Below are 19,749 nucleotides of genomic sequence, written 5' to 3'. Positions count from 1 at the left end.
GAGCAGGAGAAAGGTGGGGTGCAGGATTCAAATTCTAGTAAGAAGACCAGAATTAATGGTCTGACTGAGACTGGAGGAACCCCAGAAAGCATGGCCCCCAGATTCTGTAGCAGTCCAGAACTAAAACAATTTCCAAGGCCAACTCTTCAGACAGGGATTGGACTGAACTGTGGGACATGAAGTGAAAGTCGCGAGGAGTGTGCCTCTTAGCTCAAGTAGATACAAGAGACTAAATGGGCAGCTTCTGTCCGGAGGTGAGATGGGAAGGCAGACAGGGGTAGGAGCTGGTTGAATGGACATGGGGAATCAGGGGTGTAAAGGAGGAGTGTGCTGTGACAGTATGGGGAGAGCAATTAGTCACATAACAGTGTATGTAAAAGTTTTTGTATGGGAAAAAATAAAAAGTAAAAATTTAACGTAGCTAAATTCTTGAATAATCCAATGGACAATAAAAAAGTTATGATTTTCTGCTTTGCAAACCTACACACACACACACACACTTTTTGCAAGTAGTAGGTGTGAAGGCACTCTGGGGAGCTTACCATAACCGTGCAGTCCTCGGAACCACTGGCAATGACTTGGTCGTTATGTGGGCACCAGTCTATGTCAAGCACCGGTCCTGTGTGGCCACATACTGTGGGGAAGGATTTGTCAATTCGACCAGTCTGAAAGAAGAGAGAAACAGGCCTATTATTGTAACATCAATGCCTTAGGGTTTATATGTTGTTCCAGGCCCATCTCCCTTATTACCGCCACACAAAACTCTCAATTACCTGCATGGGATGACATTCATAACAGTCAATAACAGCTAGTAAGAACTGTCAACTTTCATTTTCAGAAACAGCTACTATCAAGGACATTCCACCAAATTTCAAGGATCTAAACTTCTTAGAACCACAAGATTTTATTTAATCACAAAGACACAGCAAAATACAATTCTTACCAAAATACAATTTTAAATAGCCAAATTGTTAATTGTAGCTGTGTTTTTACTGTTTGAGAAACAAACAAACTTGGTATTATTCAAAAATGTAAAATATGACTTTTAATATAACAAGCTAATATCCTTGGATATACAAATTAATAGTTCTGGAACTAAATGGCACTGTGAGCCATCACAGTAATGCGACAAAAAGCTTTAGCTATTGTTTAGGGGCTAAGGGGCAGACATACTACATTTTAATGGCTCGGTCTCCCCATTGTCTTTCAATCAACACAAATGCCAACCAGAGAGTCTAATCAACACCAACTTAGACTTCCCCCATTTTCTAGTTCCACATCTCATTAAGAATAAAATGTTTCATGTTGGTCATAAACAGCCATCACAATTTGCTCTTGTCACACATTTGAATCTAAAAGTCAACCTGGCTTATCAGACCAGTTTTCTTATTTAAGGTGACTTACAAATTAGGAATGGGGTCAACCAAGACAATGGCTACTGCAACAACAGCTGTAACAAAAGCTTCTTCCTTTTTTGAACAGGTTAATGCCAGTCCATGCTGAGGTCCCGTACGCTCTAGAAGCAGGGGTATTAAAAGGAATCACTGCAACATCTTAACAACCTATTGTTGATGTTTTTGTTGCTCTCTTGTTATGGCAGGCTTCTTGGCAATTTTTTCAAGATCTGTAAATTCCATGATTTCCCCAACTTTGACTCAACTATGAAAATCTCCAGAGAAGCTATATGCTAAAAGGAAGACCATGGGCTCTAGAATCAGGCAGATATGGATTCATATCCAGGCTCTATTGCTTAAACAGCGTGTAACCGACCTTGGGTAAGTCACATAATCTCTCTAAGCTTCAGCTCATCATCTGTAAAATGGTAACAAGAATACATATCTCCCAGGATTACCGTGAGCATTAAATGAGAGAACATTTTTTAGCTCTTAGTACAAGGTCTAAAACCAAACGAAAACCAGACTTGTTGCCATCGAGTTGATTCTGACTCATGGCAACCCATGTGTGTCACAGTTGAACTGCTCCATAGGGTTTTTAATGTCTGTAATGATAAACAAAGGGAGCCCTGATGGCACAGTGATTAATTGCTCAGCTGCTAACCTAAAGGCAGTTCAAATCCACCAGCCGGTCTGAGGGAGAAAGACCTGTTGACCTATTTCTGTAAAGATTAAAGACTGGAAACCCCATGGGCAGTTCCGTTCTGTCCTATACGGTTGCTATGAGTTAGAATCAACTTGATGGCAACGGGTTTGCTTTTGGTTTTAATTTTATGGAAGTGGACTGTCAGGCCTTTCTCCCGTGGCACTGCTAGCTGGATTCCAATTGCCAACCTTTTGGATAGTAGTTGAGTGCAAACCATTTGCACCACTAGCGCAGTTAAATGCTTGATAAATCATAACTATTATTATAATGATCTGTATAAAGTATGTAATGAATCTACTTAGAAGTGTTCAACAAAAAATGATTGTCATATATTATTATTATTAGCTCTCTAGCAAAATATATTAATTTATGCCATCATTAAAAATGAACAAATATGTGTTATTTGTGAGTTTTTATGGGCCAGGCCCCATGCTGAGTGCTGGAGCCACGGAAGCAAACCTGCAGCCCCGTCCTGGCTGAGCGTGGAGTCCAGTGAGAGGAGACACATTTAAACAGCCAATTACAATGGAGACCTGCTCTACCAGGACAGGCACGGGGGCTGCAGGACCACAGAAGGCATTCAGCCAGGCGTGGGCAGGAGGAGTGGGGACCTCAGTCTTCGGGAAGGTTTTCTGCAGAGAAAGGTGAGTTCTAAGTTGAGACCTGAAGACGGCCTAGGTTTTATCATGTGCTCTCTCTTTATCCTTATAAAACTAATTAAACCCAGCTTGGAGCCCCTGAAAATAATCATAAAAAAGGAATTCACCAAAGAAAATGGCAACAAAAACAGTATTACATAGAATCTGGGTGTTAAAAGGTGGCTCTGCCATTTTCTAGCTGTGAGGCACAGGCCAAAGTACTTCATCTCTCAACCTCACTTCCTCACCTGTAAAATGAGAAGAATAGTTCACTCTTCAAGAGCTGGGAGAATTAAAGGACACAAACAAGGAAAAGCACTTAGTACTACTGTTCCAGCACCTGAAGTGCTCCATAAATGTTACCTCAAAACTTAAAAGTGTTGGAATCCCCTCTACCACCTCCTGATGGCTTCTTTGCTTTAATAAAGGATCAGCTACTAACCACCTATGCCAGGTGTTTTTACCTAATTCTCTTATTGCATCCTCACAAAACACTGTGTGAGACAGTTCTTTCACTGCCACCATTACCAGCTATCACCCCAGGTAATGTTCTACCGTGCAAGCTGGTGGTGGTGGACCTATATAATATAAGTGTTGCTTTTATTATAATAATAGCAATCGTTATTATTTAAACCATATTATTATGGGCTGAATTGTGCCCCCCAGAAATGTGTTATAAATCCTAACCTCTGTGCCTGTGGTTATAATCCCATTTGGGAATGGGTTGTCTCTGTCATGTTAATGAGGCAGGATTACTGCAGGGTGTGTCTTGAGTCAATCTCTTCTGAGATATAAAAGAAATTAAACAAGCAAGAAGTAAGCAGAGATGGGGTAAGATAGATGCCAAGACACATGGAGATCTCCAAGGAACCAGGAAGCAGAAGCTGAAGAGACAAGAACCTTCCTCCAGAGCCGACAGAGAGAGAAAGCCTTCCCCTAGAGTGGCACCCTGCATTTGGACTTCTAGCTTCCTAAACTGTCAGAAAATAAATTTGTTTGTTAAAGCCACCTACTTGTGGTATTTCTGTTACAGCGGCACTAGTTAACTAAGACATACATATGATAGATTTATTCTTATAAATGTGATAGTTCATAATTTAAAACATTCTGACACAGGGAGGCCGGGATGAGGTCTGACACACATTTTAATAGGCATTCCAGAAGAACAGCATAAAGAGAATGCAAGAGAGGCAAAAATTGACGAGATACTGGCTGAGAATTTTCCAGGTCCAATTAAAGGTATCAGTCTTCAAATTCACCAAGAACAAGTCCCAAGTAATATAAGTAAAAATAAATCCACAACTACTAAAATTCTGGTGAAATTTAGAACACCTAAAACAAAAAGAAAATTGTAAAAGCAACCACAGAGAAAAGACAGATTTACCTACAGAGAGAGTAATTAGACTAAATATGGACAGACTTCTCAAAAGCAATTATAGAAACAAAGAAATGAGAAAAAATCCTGGAAATGCACATAAGCATATTAAAATGCTTTAATTTACTAAAGAGTTGACAGGTTAAAAAATCATAATGGGCAATAGAAAAAAGTTACAGCTAAACGATAAAGACATGATATGGCAAAACTTGCGGTATGCAGGTAAAGCAGATCTTAGTGGAAAATGTATAGCCTTAAAATGCATGTATTAGAAGAGACTGAAAATAAATGAGCTAAGCATTTAACTTAAAAGTCAGAAAATGAACAGGGTACTATGGGTGGTGATTGCACAACATGATTAATGTAACTGATATCACTAAATTATACACCTGAAAAAAGAAAAGAAAATGAACAGAGTACACCCAAAAAGCATAAAGTTATAAGAGTAGACATTACAGGGAAAGAAAACAGATAACAAACAGAATCGACAAAACTGGATAGATCAGAAAATCAGAGAATATCAGCAATAAAAAAAGGGGAGGGAGGCATCACTTACAAATATGATAGAAATTTACAGAACACGAGAATACTAGGAATAACATGTGACAATATATTTGAAAACTCCAGATAAAACAGATAATCTCCTTATTTACTCAAAAAACATTTTCTAGAGAATAGAAAAAAAGGGGTATGCCACTCAATTCATTGCATAAGGACTGCATCACCTTGATACAAAAGACAGCATAAGAAAGAAAATTTTAAGCCTATAAAGATTGACATAAAAAATGAATAAATAAACCAAATTCCGTGTGAGTTGTTTTCAAAAAACATAAGCAAAGTGAAAAGACAGGTTTCAGACTGGGAGAAGACATATGCAACATATATAATGGACAAAGTCAACACACAACCCAATAGAATAATGGGCAAATGGCAGGAGCAAGGAATGATAATACTTTTTATTTTGTGTGTGTTAAACTTTTACATAAATGACACTTATACTGAACAGCAGTTGAATTGCTTCTATTTTCTCCATATTCCCAACAGTGCTGCAGTAAAACATCGTTCTTGTACAAAATAGAAGTGGTATGGCTGAGGAGCAGAGGGGACACATCTTCCACCTCACAGGGAAAGAAACCTGAATAGCCAATAAATATATGAAAAGATAATCAATCTCATTGATAATTAAAAAAAAAAAAAAAACACCCACTGCCATCAAGTCGATTCTGACAGCAATCCTATATGACAGAGTAGAACTGCCCTAGTGGGGTTTCCAAGGCTGTAATCTTTATGGAAGCAGACTGCCACATCTTTCTCCCGTGGGTTCGAACAGCTGACCTTTAGGACAGGAAAGGACAACTCGTGTGGACTCTTGCAGGAGAATATCCTCTTACAATTCCTTTTGAGAGCAATTTGGTAGCAGCTAGACAGTTAAGCCAGGAGAAAGATGTGGCAGTCTACTTCTGTAAAGATTTATAGACTTGGAAACCCTGTGGGGCAGTTCTACTCTGTCCTATAGTGTCGCTATGAGTCGGAATTGACTCGACAGCAGTGTTGTTTGCTTTGGGGGTAGACGGTTAAGGGTTCGACTACTAGCCGAAAGGCTGGCAATTCAAACCCAGGCGCCTTGGAAGACAGGCCTGGCAATCTGCTTCTGAAAGGTCACAGCTTTGAAAACCCTATGGAGCACAGTTCTACTCTGCATACATGGTGCAGCCATGAGTCAGAACTGACTCGACAGCAACTAACAACAACGGAGGTGGAAGATGTGTCGCCATACATACCACTTCTAGGTGGTCTCTGTGAGGGAAACGAGCCCATATTTTGTACAAGAAGGTTGTTTACAGTAGCACGCTGGGAATAGGGAAAAAACAGAGGCAATTCAACTGCTGTTCAGTGTAAGTATCATTTATGTAAAAGTTTAACACACAAAAGTATATGTTACAGATCCATACACATGTAACAAAAGTACAAAAATATGATACAGACCAACTCTAAGGAAATGATTACCTCTTGGGAAGAAGAAAAAAGGAAGGTGCAGGGAATGATAATTTAGCTACATAGGTTATGTTTCCCCCCCCCGCCCCAAAAAAGAGAGCTATGAAACAAACACGGCAAAATATTAACATCAGTTTAATCTTGTGGATGAGTATGCAAGTGTCCTATTAATTTATTTGATAATGAAATTGAGGAATACAATGTTTCACTACTAACTTTAAATTTTTTTAAAAATTCAATGCTCAGGAAAAATGTTTTTCTACCTGAATCATTTTATTTTATCTCAGGGTATTTGCATTCTTAGGCTCTCTCCCTCTCCAGCAAACCACACCTGGCATCCCTGATGATAAAATATAGTCACTGAACCCAGAACTTCTAAGGACACCAAATGACTTTTTTCAATCTGGATTAAGAAGAGCTTTTACCCGATACGAAACAAATTTGAGGGGAGTCTGGAAGTACCGATACTAGCTGTTCTTAGTCACATGCTGAAAAGCTTACTAAATGACTTTTTTTTTTAAGTTAAAATTAAGCAACTTTGGCTAAAAGTAAAGATCTATTCACCAATATTCTTCAGTAAAATTAAATATTTAAGAAAAGGAATAAGCATCTCTGCCATTCCCAGCTCAGCCCTGATAAGTCTATAGAACAAAAGTACTTAAAAGTCCAATATTTTTATAGGAACCTGAATGTCATTTAACAGGTAACTGCTACCGATTTCCCTCCTTTCTATCAAAAACTAATAATAATAATTATAACAACAACTAACATTTTTAGAGTGCTTATATGCTAAGAACTGTTCGAAGACCTTTCTATTGACTTTCTCACAACAACCTTTATGATACAGGGACTTTATTGTCCCTGTTTTCTAAATAAAAAAACTGAGGCAGAGTGAAAATCAAGAAGTGAAGACTTAAATTATCACTGACCATCTATACTAGATTTGGAGGGGGAAAAATTTCCAAAATGCCACGGGTTTGTGGAACGGGCACAGAAGTAACTTTAAAATTACTGGCAGCTGGCCATCAGAAACACAGCGTTAAAAAAAAAAAAAAGATATTCTGCAAACAGCTGCTTCCTCTGTCGGTGATGTCATCACAAATCCTTACAACAAACAAGCCACGGAAAGTAGCGTCCTATTGCAGCACAAGAGAAAGGGACTCACTAGAAGTCTGACAGTGCTAGCGGGACAAAGAGGAGAAGGAGTGCGAGGAAACAGGCAGTGGGAACCAACACTGATCCTCTTACATCAGGGCTTCAGACCGATTCGCTCAGGTTCCAGCCCCCGCTGAGAATTTGCATTTCCACCCCAGATATACTAGAACAGAATCTACAGTTTAACAAGATCCCCAGGTGATTCTTATGTATAATAAATTCTGAGAACCACTGCCCTGCTAGGGGTTCTCAGAACTGGTCCCTAACCAGCAGCATTAGCATCACCTGTGAACTTGTTAGGAGCCCTGGTGGCGCCGTGGTTAAAGCGATCGACTGCTAACCGAAAGGGCGAAGGTTTGAAACCACCAGTGGCTCCCGAGGCAGAAAGGTGTGGCAGTCCACTTCCATAGAAACTTACAGCCTTGTAAACTCTGTGGGGGTTGCTATGAGTTGGAATTGACTCAAAGGCAGTGTGTGTGGTGGGGGGGTGGTACTTGTCAGAAATGCAAATTCTCAGCAGGGGTTCGAACCAGAACAAACCAGTTTGAAGACTTGTTTTACATATAGGATGTTCACAAACACGGTCAAGTCCTCAGCTTTCTTGCTTTTGACGGCTTATACTTCCAAATACCTTCTTACCCATAACAAAATCAAATCAAAACAAAACCATGACGATGTATTTCACCAAATGAGCATATGTCACTAAAAACGCAAAGCTGGGCGATTATAAACTGCTGAGAGCTCAAGTACGTGCAAACTGAAGGAAACAATACCAATAATGGCCTTATATGGTAAAGACGAGGAGACATTATTTCTGAAAGGCATTTTGCACTGGGATCTAATGAGAATGCATTTCTCATTCATACCCATGACACATACTCATTTATCATTCAGTGAATAAACCAAGGAATCCATGTCTAATGCTCTAGATCATGAAAGGCTATTCGGAAATACACCCACTGCATTCATGGTGACAACTAATTTATATAAATGCTGAAGCCAGAAGGAAGATTTATAAGAATTCAATGACAGCTTTTAGATAACTTGTTCGACTAAAAGATGACTTATTTTAAGAACCTCCCATCAATTTTCCAAGACTTATATACAAAATAATTTCATTTTACTAACAAATCAGTCCACTGATTTATTTCATCAGTGTTCCATTCAGGATAAGTCACTTCAGTTGCACCAACTAGAATATCACTACTTTTCTAGCATGGAATTAAAGATTAAAGTGATAATACAGTAAGTCCGCCAGCCATTTAGGCTCTCCACTATATATATATATTCTTAATTTATTAATCACTTATGAGTCCCCATCATACACTGTAGGATAGCTTTTACTGTACCTCTCTAGACAAAACTCCCAAGTAGCTGGGATTACCAGCAACTCAACAAGTGAAGAAAATGACCAACACCAAGGCTCCCAAAGCCGCTGGCCCAAAGCTCAGTTCATAAACATGTGGGACATTCATGAAACAGGTCGGGACGCTGGCTTAAAGACATTATTATCTGAAAGATCTGGTGGCCTGCCCAGGGCCAAGCAAGCAACACGAGCCCAAGGGAAAATTCGGCCTCTGAAGTGTGTACAGCTGGCACAAGGGAGAGGTGTTAGGGCAAAATTTCCACATGGCTGGCCCAAGCTGAGGTTGATGGCTTTGAGCATGTTCCAGCCAGCTACTCTCACGGTGGCCGAAAACCTCCTAGACTATCATTTGCTTCGGGTTTGGGGAAAGTTCTTTAAAATTCCAAAGCAGCCAAAAGACTCAGCTGAGCTCCTGAAGACTGATACTTCAACTAAACCCACAGGGTTACTCAACGTTTTCCTCCATCTGGCACTTTTGGGGGATAAAAAAAAAAAGGTGAAAATCAAATTTTAAGCATCAATAAATACATAACTATCTACTTGCTCTAAAATTTTATTTTTAAATAACTTGGAGAAACATTCCTCTTGAGGTATACAAAATTCAATGCAAACCTGAAAAACCAAACCTGCTGCTGTCAAATCAATTCCGACTCACAGCGACCCTATGGCACAGAGAAGAACTGCACCGCAGTATCCAAGCGGCACCCGGTGGATTCGAACTGCCGACCGTTTGGTTAGCAGTTGTGGCACTTAACTACTACGCCCCCAGGGTTTCCTAAAATTCAATGTAACTCTTATGAAAAGAGATTTCTAGTTGTGAGGATAGTTCCATTAATTTTAATGGAAAACCACAACTGCTTCCACCTACAACTAATAGTGTATCTTACTTATTTGTATCACACCTCATTCCACAAAGGAACCTGTATTTAAGGAGTGCACTCACCCTACATGCTGACGGTGGTACTGCACAATCAAAAAATTCTAATATACCAACAAACATGTATGGAAAATTTCTCATATTTGTTTCTATGAAGGAGCTCCACTCTGGGACTGTTTTTAAAGGAGCTAATGGCGCATTACAGATGTACCTGCAGGCATTCTCACCTTCCTAAACCAACCCTCAAAATCCAACATTGTGATGTTTCCAACAAGTCCTATGTATTATACAATAGATCACTCGGAATGACTATTTCTTAATGTCAGAGTGACCCCCTCACATGATAATTGTTTTTGATCCACTCATTAGCTTGCTCAGTATTAGGCTGAAGATGCAAGCAAATTGGTGGTAAAGAGGATCAATCTAATAATTATTGGTTTCCTCAAGGATGAAGACGTGACACTGTTAAAACCATACAAAACTTTACCCAGCAGGCTTATACCTTCTTGTAACTAACATGTTTTTACAAAGCTAATAAGCTCTTAATGGTGATAAAATGGGACAGTCATGAATTTTATCAGTCAAATCAAATATTCCCTTTAAGATGTTTAAGGTATTCCATGTACGATTTCTTCTTAAACTGTACTCTGGAGTTCAATCATGGAAATGAAAACCATTCTGACTGCTTTCCACCCTCTGGCTTCCTTATCTAGTCCAGCACAGGCAGCTGTCTCATTTCCTGGTACTTTCCCAATTTCTAATCTGCAGTCATGTGTGCCTATTACCCAGACTGGTCACACCACCCTTAGACATAAAGATCTAAACAGCCCCCACCTCATCCTGGGTGTGGCAATCAAAGGCATTTTACATAACCTGACTCAAGGAACAAGGTACAGTTAAAGCTTGTCCTAACTGTTCACCCCTACTTTATATACTTAAAAGTTTTCATTTTAGGGGGGAAAAGGGCTTATCAAAATTATGAGCCCAAATTTCAATAACTGTTATCACACAGGCCATAAATTGAAAGCAGACTTTCAAAAGCACCAATAATAACTCTTTACTGGCTTGGGGGCAGTAAACTCTCAGCAAGAAGAATCGCAAGTCAAACACGTGCTCGGAAGCAAAGGACAAGTTTTCAACCCAAATATAAGGGCTCCATTCACAATGTGCAGAGTTCAAAGGAGTCAAAAAAGGATGTGTATTAAGTGGGCTTCCCTGTTTTTCCACTTCCTTTTTCTCATGAAAGCATTATTTATGTGGATACATGTTCTGTTGGAGTCTCCTGAGTTTCTGTTGCTCCACAGGGAGGAGCTATAGTGGCTATGGCCGTGGGACAGGGGAGAGTGGTGTGGATAACAAGACAGGGACTTCTACAGCAGGCCAAACAGACTGATGCACACAGTTTACGACCTGTTGACAGGCTAGTCAGTGAGTGACAGCTCATGGCCCAGGAATAAAACATTTAAGGGAACCAGAAACACCAACCTTGAGGGTAAGAGGAGGTGTCCTGGAATAAAACAGACAGATTGGGTTACCCACTACTGTAAGGTAAGCTAGCAACTAAAGCTTCCAGGGAGAGGCAGTGTGGTTCTGTAGAGACCTCACCTGCCTGTGAGTGAAGAACAGTCTTTATGGGCAGAACTGAAAGTAAATTTGGCATCATGGTCCTCTCCACAAGCTAGTTTTAAAATTGAATTGTTGCTGTTGTTGTGTGCCGTCAAGTCGATCCCAACTCATGGAGACCCTGCATGACAGAGCAGAACTGCCCCATAGGGATTCCTAGGCTGTAATCTTTAAGGGAACAGATTGCCAGGTCTTCTCTCCCTCAGCTGCTGGGTGGGTTTGAATCGCTGACCTTTTGATTAGCAGCCAAGCGCTTAACCACTGTGCCACCAGGGCTCCTAGTTTAACACTGAATAATAAAAATTAAAAAATAAACCCAATGCCATCAAATTGATTCTGACTCATCGCAATCCTTTAGGACAGAGCAGAACTGCCCCATGGGGTTTCCAAGGAGCGCCTGGTGGATTCAAACTGCCGACATTTTGGTTAGCAGCCAAGTTCTTAACCACTGTGCCACCAGGGCTCCTAACACTGAATAGACCATATTTAAAGTCCTTTAAGAATTTCAGGGAAATTACTGTAAAACTATCAATATATTATTATCAGAAAGCAAAAAAGTGGAAGGGTTTACATTTCCTTACTCAATGATGCCTAAATACGCAATAGCAACCAGAGAAGCTGTATTTACTAACTTCCTGACTTAAAAAGTTTATAAGGTAAAAGAAACCTAGTACTTTCTGCTCATCAGTGCAGACATGTAATTCCATATGATGCTCTGGGTCAAGAACCAACAAAATCCAGGAATCCAACATGAGGCAGAACCTGGTCAAAACAAAATGCAACTTGAAAGCAAAAGCTTGGCCATGAAACTATAGACATAAGTGCAAATACAGAAAATTAAACCAAAGCATTCACTATCAAACCAGAAAGGAGAGTGATCGGACACCTGATCCCTCACCGTGAGCAAAGAATGCTGGGTGTTTCTCCATCAGGACCCTCTGTGAACAACGAGGGCTCCAGGGTTACCCTTCCAGTCTCAATTCTGCACTGGTTTACCCACAAGCCTCAGAATAAAAATGCACTCTTTCTGAAGTGAGGACGCAAAACAGAAAAACGCTATAACTTTTTTTTTTTTTTTTAAGTAAAGGCCTTGGGCTCCATGGCTGAGCCGGTTCACTTCTTGCAGGGGTTCTAAACAAGCATGAGAACCAAAGTATAGACCCAATTCAGTAGTCTGTATCATTCAAGCATGACTTAGAGCTTCCGCCAGTAAAGAAACCCAAGTCACGGATCTTCTGAGAAAGCAGACGTGTGCTCTGCCTCCCTACCCTCCAAGTTAGGCCCTCCCTACCTAATCCAGATACCCCGTTGGCAGGGGCAGAACATTTGCTACATATGGCTATAACACGGCTTCTAGACAGAGCATGACTGCAGAAAGTTGTCCGTTATACCCTGACTCTATTTCTGAGGAATCCTGTAGTCAGAAACCTTTTCTTTGCCTAAGACACGGCAGTTTTCCTGGCTTTGGGTATCAGGTGTTTTGCGCTGAGAGTTTCTGCCCACAGCACTTGTCTACGTGCTCTGAACGGACTCCAGAAAACCAGGAAAGAGTTAAGCGCTCTTTGCACTTGACTCGGTGGCTTCCCTTCACCACACACTCCCAGATCCCACCATTCTTTGAGCTCACGTGCAGCCAATCAAAGCCAAGGAAGGAAATGATCCTGGCCGGCTGACAGCCCCAGAGCAGAGCGCGCTGATGGCCATATATGGTAAAAACCACTGTCAGAGCCCTGTCAGGCCTGCTGGCCGGCTGCTGTGGACCCATCAGTGAACTGCAGCGGGAGGAGAGGCGGCAAGGCAAGGCACAAAGCGCAGGCTGCCTGCTCATCTCTAGGGCGGAGGAAGGGGAGGGGAGGGAGGAAGCCGTCATCTGCCCGGGCACACACTGAGTCACAGCCACTCACTGTCATCAAAAATAGCCCCGGGGCACATTGTGAGGTTCCTTCTGCCAGGACTCTGTGCTCCATTGTTAACTGGGGGTGAGCAGGGTGCCCCCTCCCAGCTCCAAGCAAGACTATGGAAAACACAGTCACCGGGAGCAAATGAAAAGGCCCTTCTGTGGCACTTCATGTGGTAATGAGGCTGTGCAGTGCTTGTGTGGCTGGCAGCTCGTGACATAATTTGGGAGCCATTGTTCTGCACCTGGTGCCCCCACCACCCCGCCCCCTTCTCAGGGCCCATGCACTTGACAGCTGAAGGTGCTCCTGGAATCAGACAGCATCTCTTTCAGGAGACAGAGAATGGGCATCACACAACACACGAGGACACTGGCCCTGGATAAAATGTCCTGCCCGTAACACCAAAGCCGCCATGTGCCAAACACCCACATCTGTGTGTACAAAGGGCGACGGGCACCGTCCCCCTTGTCCAAACCAGAGCACTGCCATTTGTGAAAATGGAAATGGCCTGCCAGCGGCGTACAGTAGGGAGAGACGCAGCAGGTGCAGGGCAGTGGCTGGGGTCACACAGAAAAGCACCATCAGGAGACAGGCCCCTCCCTTTGAAATAGTCCATGAAAAGGGCCCCGATCAGCACGGCGCCTGGCACTTAAAGGAAACCCTCAACAGGGCACACCACCGCTATTCCATCATTGTCCTTACTTCAAGGCATGGTGGAGACCAAGTTTCCAAACCTTACGAAAATTCTCCGAGCTGGCAGAATCAAAGCCCTGACAAGCTAGTACTTTTGTTATTCAACCTTCAAATCACAGAAAAAGAATACCAAGGATTAAGTGTCAATTAGACCATGGTTTCTATACAAAAAAATCCTTCACCCTCAGTGGAAAAAAAAATTTTTAAATTAAAAAAATACACGCACCATGTACAAATCAAATAATGACTCAAAATGCCTAACTTCTACCCATGAGAGACCCACAGCTTTGGGCAGTTCACTCGATCTGAGTGTCAGTTTCTACAATTGCACAAAAGAGGTATGACGGCAGCTCTACCGACTGCACGAACCGAGACATCACTTATGAAGGAGACCCGCTAAGCACATTCTAATGTCATTCTGGAGTCTCATTCTTGTGAAGATGACATGGAGTTACTGCCTTTTCCTGAAGATGATACACAGCAAAGATGCTAGGTAGATCCAGTTATAACAAAAAAAAATTCTAAAATGGACAACAGTGCTTATTCTAGTTCTTTTCCCCATAAATGATAAAGGAAAATACTAATTCTGTACTATTTACACTGGAAGTGAAGACAAAAAGAGCGAAGAAATCATAATTTTCTACCAAAAAGCTACCCTTTGGCTCCTCTTATTAAGCCCTCTAACCAAACATCCCATTTCTCCTAGACCAGAAAAATCAACCTAAACTCCCAGAGATCCAGGAAGCTGAGGTAAGGCTACCCTTCATTCTTTGCCCTCCTGAGGCCGGAGCACCTCTTCTTATTTATCAGTTTAATGGATCAGCTGGGCTCCTCCTCCGTTTCATCCCTAGCTCCTGCACACAGGAGAAACCCAAATTCAAATAACTAGAACCTTCTCTGCGATATCTTCCTTGACTTCCAAGACCTAGCTGGAAATTACCTCTCAGACCATGTCAGAGCACGTTATACATACACAAAGTCCCCCATTGGAGAGAATAAGGATACAGAAGCTTTTTAAAAGCAAGAACCCAACACAGGTCCTGGCACAGAACAGGCACTCAAACACTGGATGAATGAGTACATGAATGAATGAATGTGATTTTTTAAAAATACTGTCTTAAACAACAGTATGCTCTGTTAATATCATTAATTGGTTTTGTTTTTTTTTTTTTTAATAGTATTTTATTGTGTTTTTGGTGAAAGTTTACACAGCAGTTTAGGTTCCCATTCAATAATTTCTACACAAGTTGTTCAGTGAAATTGGCTACATTCTTCACAATGCATGAACATTCTCATTATTTCTGTTCTGGTTGCTCCATTTCCAATTATCACTAATAGTTTTAAAAAATAATTTATACATATAATAAATTCACTGTAGAATATTTTGAAAAAAGTAAATGTAAAGTAAATAAAAATCATCTTTAATCCCACCATCAATGTTAACATTTCAGACTTTTTCCTAAAAACGAGTAACATAAATCGAAGTTACACATAGTGCTGGAGGATCCGCTTTCAAGATGGCTCACTCACATGGTTGGTAAGTTGGTGGTGGCTGCTGGGAGCAGGTTCTGTGGACCTTTCTACAACACTGCTTGAGTGTCCTCACAACATGGCAGCTGGCTTCTGCCAACAAGTGAAACAAAAGAAAGCAAAGAGGAATCCACCATGATCTCATGACCGAGTCTCAGGAGTCCCATGTCATCAATTGCACAATATCCTACTGTTTACACAGATCAACCCTACTTAACATGCAAGGGACCCACACCACAGCATGAATACCAGAGGTGAGAATTACTAGAGGCCATCTTGAGGCTATCACGATTCAGTAAAACAAGATTCTGGAGAACCACTCTATTAAGTAGATAAGAAAATAATTATAATACAACGTGATAATGTAGCCTGATAGCAGTGGTATGGACAAGCTGCTTGGAGAATCCAAAGGATGATTTCCTCTATCTCATGGAATCAGAGGAGGTAACATCTGAGTGGAGTTTTCTACAGTAAGGAGAGACCATCGAGTACCATCATTAGTTAGGCACTTAGAATACTGACTGAAATGAATTAAGATGTCTTCCTCAATAAACCTAACAGAAAAATAAAGCAGCCCTTCTCAACTCAAATTCTGTGAGAGAATTAAATCCTAATGTCCTACTAAGGCAGCCATTATATAAAATAAACTTCTCGTCTATGCATTTAGAAGGCACTAGCTATGCACCCTCAATGAGATGGACTGACACAGTGGCTGCAACAATGCGCTCAAGCATAATAATAATCACGAGGATGGCGCAGGACCGGGCAGGGTTTTGTTCTGTTGTACCTAGGGCCGCTATGAGTCAGAACCAACTCGACGGCACCTAACAACAAGCTATGAATAATGCTTGGGAGAGCTAAGAAAAGAGTCACTCAAATTATTTTCTGTAGGACTTCATTCTTTTGAAAAACCCCTGCTGAGGAAGACTGCAAAATGAGTTGAAATGATAGTTCATAGGCCTAAAGAACGAAAGATTCCAAACAGTCCCACAGACAGTTCCTAAAATAAAGGGAAGAAGTGTAACTGTGTGTAAGAAGGCACTGCACAGCTACACCAGGGAGGCTAGAAGGAGAAAGGAAGAGATAGTGAGCCAAAAGGTTAGCAGAGGCCTATCTGTACCCCTTCCATCATGGCTCAGAGTGGAGCTACTCTCCCAGCAGTTACAAGAATGAAATCAACCACCATTCCAATTTACCAAAGTTCTTTCACCATAGAAACAGTCAAGGGAGGAAGGAAAACAGCAATTAGGGAAGGTATCAGCCATCCAGAGCATATGGTCCTTCCACGTGAATGTTAAGATCAAGAGCATACACACGCAGTCCCCAGACTATGAACAAGTTTGCTTCCTAAGTCTGTCTTCAGGTCGAATTTGTACATAAATAGGAACAGTTAGGTACAGTTTGTAGCTAATGTCAGTTAGTCAAATGTTTGTCTTAGTATATAGTACACAGCATACTTTTCTGCTCAAAAACATTAAAGAAACACTTCCAGCTACACTAAAACTTCTATAACATAATAATACAGTAATAACAATAACAGTAATGTTGTGATGCAAGTCGCAAAGCAGCACCCATTTGTTATTACAAACCATTGTATGTACCTTGAAATTTTAATGTGATAAGCTTTACAGCGCTTGGTTCTCGTAACTACGGGTTGTTCATAACCATGCCCCCCGCTTTGATTACAGCCAGAGTTGTAGGCTGTGATCTGAAGTCTTAGTGAGTGAGTGTGTGTCGGTTAGTGAGTGAGTGAGTGTGTGTGTGTGTGTGTCTGTGTGTGCATGCACACACCTAACCAGAAATGGTGCCATATGTTTGCATGAGCCACCCTGGCTCACAACAGGGATAAGGGAGGGTGATTTAGTCCCACAGCAGGAAGAGGCATGTTCAGGCCAAACTGGTGGAGTTGGGGGGGTGGGGGGGGGGCACTGAAAACCTGTTTGCTCTTGAGACAAGGCAGCTTGTGCAGTTGCAGCAAGAAAAAAAAAGTACCCCTCATAGCCAAAACTACAAAGCTGACTTCTGTTCAGCAGGACTGCTGTTATTCATCCTCTGAGAGACTAAAGAATAAGAAAATGTACTAAGCCACCCCTTGAAAAGTTCTGACAGAGTGGCATGCCACAGCTTGATGGAAGCAGATCCGGAATCATGTGTGCTGATCTGAATCGCCCCACCCCAGGATGGAGCACTTTCCAGATTCCTCCAGCAGTGACCTCCTAAAATCCCACTTTTTCTCTAATAAACCCTTCTTAACAAAAACTTCATACACCACACACTTAAACATAATTCATTCCTACGCTTCTCTCTTTCTGGGTTTGTGTCCTTAAATGTATTTGTCCCTATTACTCTTTCCACTTTAGATTTTAAGTCCTAGAAAACAAAGACCATGTCAGACACATAAATATTCTCCCAGAATCTAACCACAAGCTTCACAAGTATACAACAGTAAACCACTAACTAGCTTTGAAGAGAAATTCACGGAAAGCCATGTTTTTTAATGGGGGCCTTTCTGAAAAGGTCACTCACGATCCACTTTAAGATCAGTATGTGCATATCAATATTAATACGTACCAAAAAAAACAAAACCTTGCCGTTGAGTCGATTCTGACTCATAGCAACTATCTTAGGCTAGGTTCTCTACAGACACAACCTTAACCATCACAGGAAACCTACAGGACAGAACAGAACTCCCCCATAGGGTTTCCAAGGTTGTAATCTTTCCAGAAGCAGACTGCCACATCTTTCTCCCTCAGAGCAGCTGGTGGGTTCAAACCACCAACCTCTCGGCTAGCACTCGAACTGCTTAACCACTGCACAACACAGAAAGCTCCAAAGGTGTCACCAAAACCAACCTGCCTGTCTCTAAATCAGAAACAAAAAAAGAGGAACAGTACCAGAAATCCCTCAGATATTTATTAGAAACCATACCCATCTCTTAAGATTTTTGTTTAAAATGATCCCAGATGGTAACAACATATACTGGAGCCTAGTGCACATTTAAAAACATAATTTCCTGCAATCCTGATTTCAAGCATCGCTTTATATTAGGATACTTGGGGATTTTTTTTTTAACTATTAAAGAAAAGCAGCCCCCCAGCATAAAACTATTTCACAGACGCAAAGACACTGATGTTTTAGGAATGTCTATACCAGTGGCTCTGTGCGAGAAAGATGTAGCAGTCTACTTCCATAGAGATTTACAGCCTCGGAAATCCTATGGGGTTGCTACGAGTCAGAATCGACTTGACATCAGTGGGATTCAAAGCTAAAGAGCCCTGCATTAGGATTACTGGGTTCATTATGTACTTGGTGCCCTCTTCCTTTTTTCCCTTCAACACTGCACTTCTGAGGAGGGGATAAACACATCACTCAATACCACCAATCTATGGGCTGCTTTCTGGTGTAGACTAGGAAACTAACCACAGCAAAAGCTAGATGCAAGTGTTCCTGGAGGGTCCGGTCTAGGTAACAACTAGGCAAAAAACAGTGTCTTAGGAAGGTGTTATGGATTGAACTGTGTCCCCCAAAAATATGTGTATCAATTTGGCTAGGCCATGATTCCCAGTATTGTGTGACTGTCCACCATTTTGTCATATGATGTTATTTTCCTGTGTTGTAAATGATGTTAATAAGATGCGATTAGTGGCAGTTATGTTAATGAGGCAAGACTCAATCTACAAGATTAGTTTGTGTCTTAAACCAATCTCTTTTGAGATATAAAAGAGAGAAGCAAGCAGAGATACAAGGGGACCTCATACCACCAAGAAACAACAGCCAGGAGAATAGTGCATCCTTTGGATCCAGTGTCCCTGCACTGAGAAGCTCCTAGTCCGGAGGAAGACTGATGACAAGGACCTTCTTCCAGAGCAGAGAAAGCCTTCCCCTGGAGCTGACACCCTGAATCTGGACTTCTAGCCTCCTAGACTGTGAGAGAATAAACTTCTGCTTGATAAAGCCATCCACTTGTCGTATTTCTCTTACAGCAACACTAGCTGACTAGGACAGAAGGAAAGAAAAAGGAGAGTCACCTGTGCTCACAGGCTAGGCCCAGCTGCCACAGTGGATCCTTCTGAGAGCTCCCCAGGTACAGAACTGTCTAGAGGGACCACTCGGCCACTCACCTTTGCTGGGCTCAGCCTTGGCCTGGATTAAAAAGCAGCCAGAGTAACCTTAGGGGGCAGTGAGTTTATGTTAAGGGGGGAGGGACAACTCAGAAAAGGAGGGTGAGAGTGGCTGTACAACTCGAAGAATGTAATCAATGTCACTGAACTGTACATGTAGAAATGGTTGAACTGGTGTATATTTTGCTGTGTATATTCTCAACAACAACAACAACAACAAACAAACAAAAACCCCACCCATGAATGCCATATAGTATCAGGGTAGATGGATGGATGGATGGATGAATGGAGGATGGGTGTCTGGTGGATGATGGATGGATGGGTGGATGAAAAAAAAAAAGAATTGCCTTCCAATTGAAACATCTTCGGAATGGCATT

The 19,749-nt window shown here is 41.5% G+C and overlaps 1 protein-coding gene across 3 annotated transcripts in view; it reads right to left on the bottom strand.

Moving 5' to 3' along the window:
• The window catches only part of CORO1C (coronin 1C), an 85,243-nt gene that overhangs the window by 33,706 nt on the left and 31,788 nt on the right, over positions 1 to 19,749 (bottom strand). For all 3 annotated transcript variants that reach the window (XM_004378996.2, XM_023733732.1, XM_023733733.1), the window contains one exon: positions 543 to 665. In XM_004378996.2, the coding sequence (XP_004379053.1) occupies positions 543 to 665 (123 nt within the window). The remainder of the gene's footprint in view (positions 1 to 542; positions 666 to 19,749) is intronic.

This window comes from Trichechus manatus, unplaced genomic scaffold (assembly GCF_000243295.1).
Source record: "Trichechus manatus latirostris isolate Lorelei unplaced genomic scaffold, TriManLat1.0 scaffold00061, whole genome shotgun sequence".
NCBI classification, from domain to species: Eukaryota; Metazoa; Chordata; class Mammalia; order Sirenia; family Trichechidae; genus Trichechus; species Trichechus manatus.
This window is presented reverse-complemented; position numbering and strand designations above follow the sequence as displayed.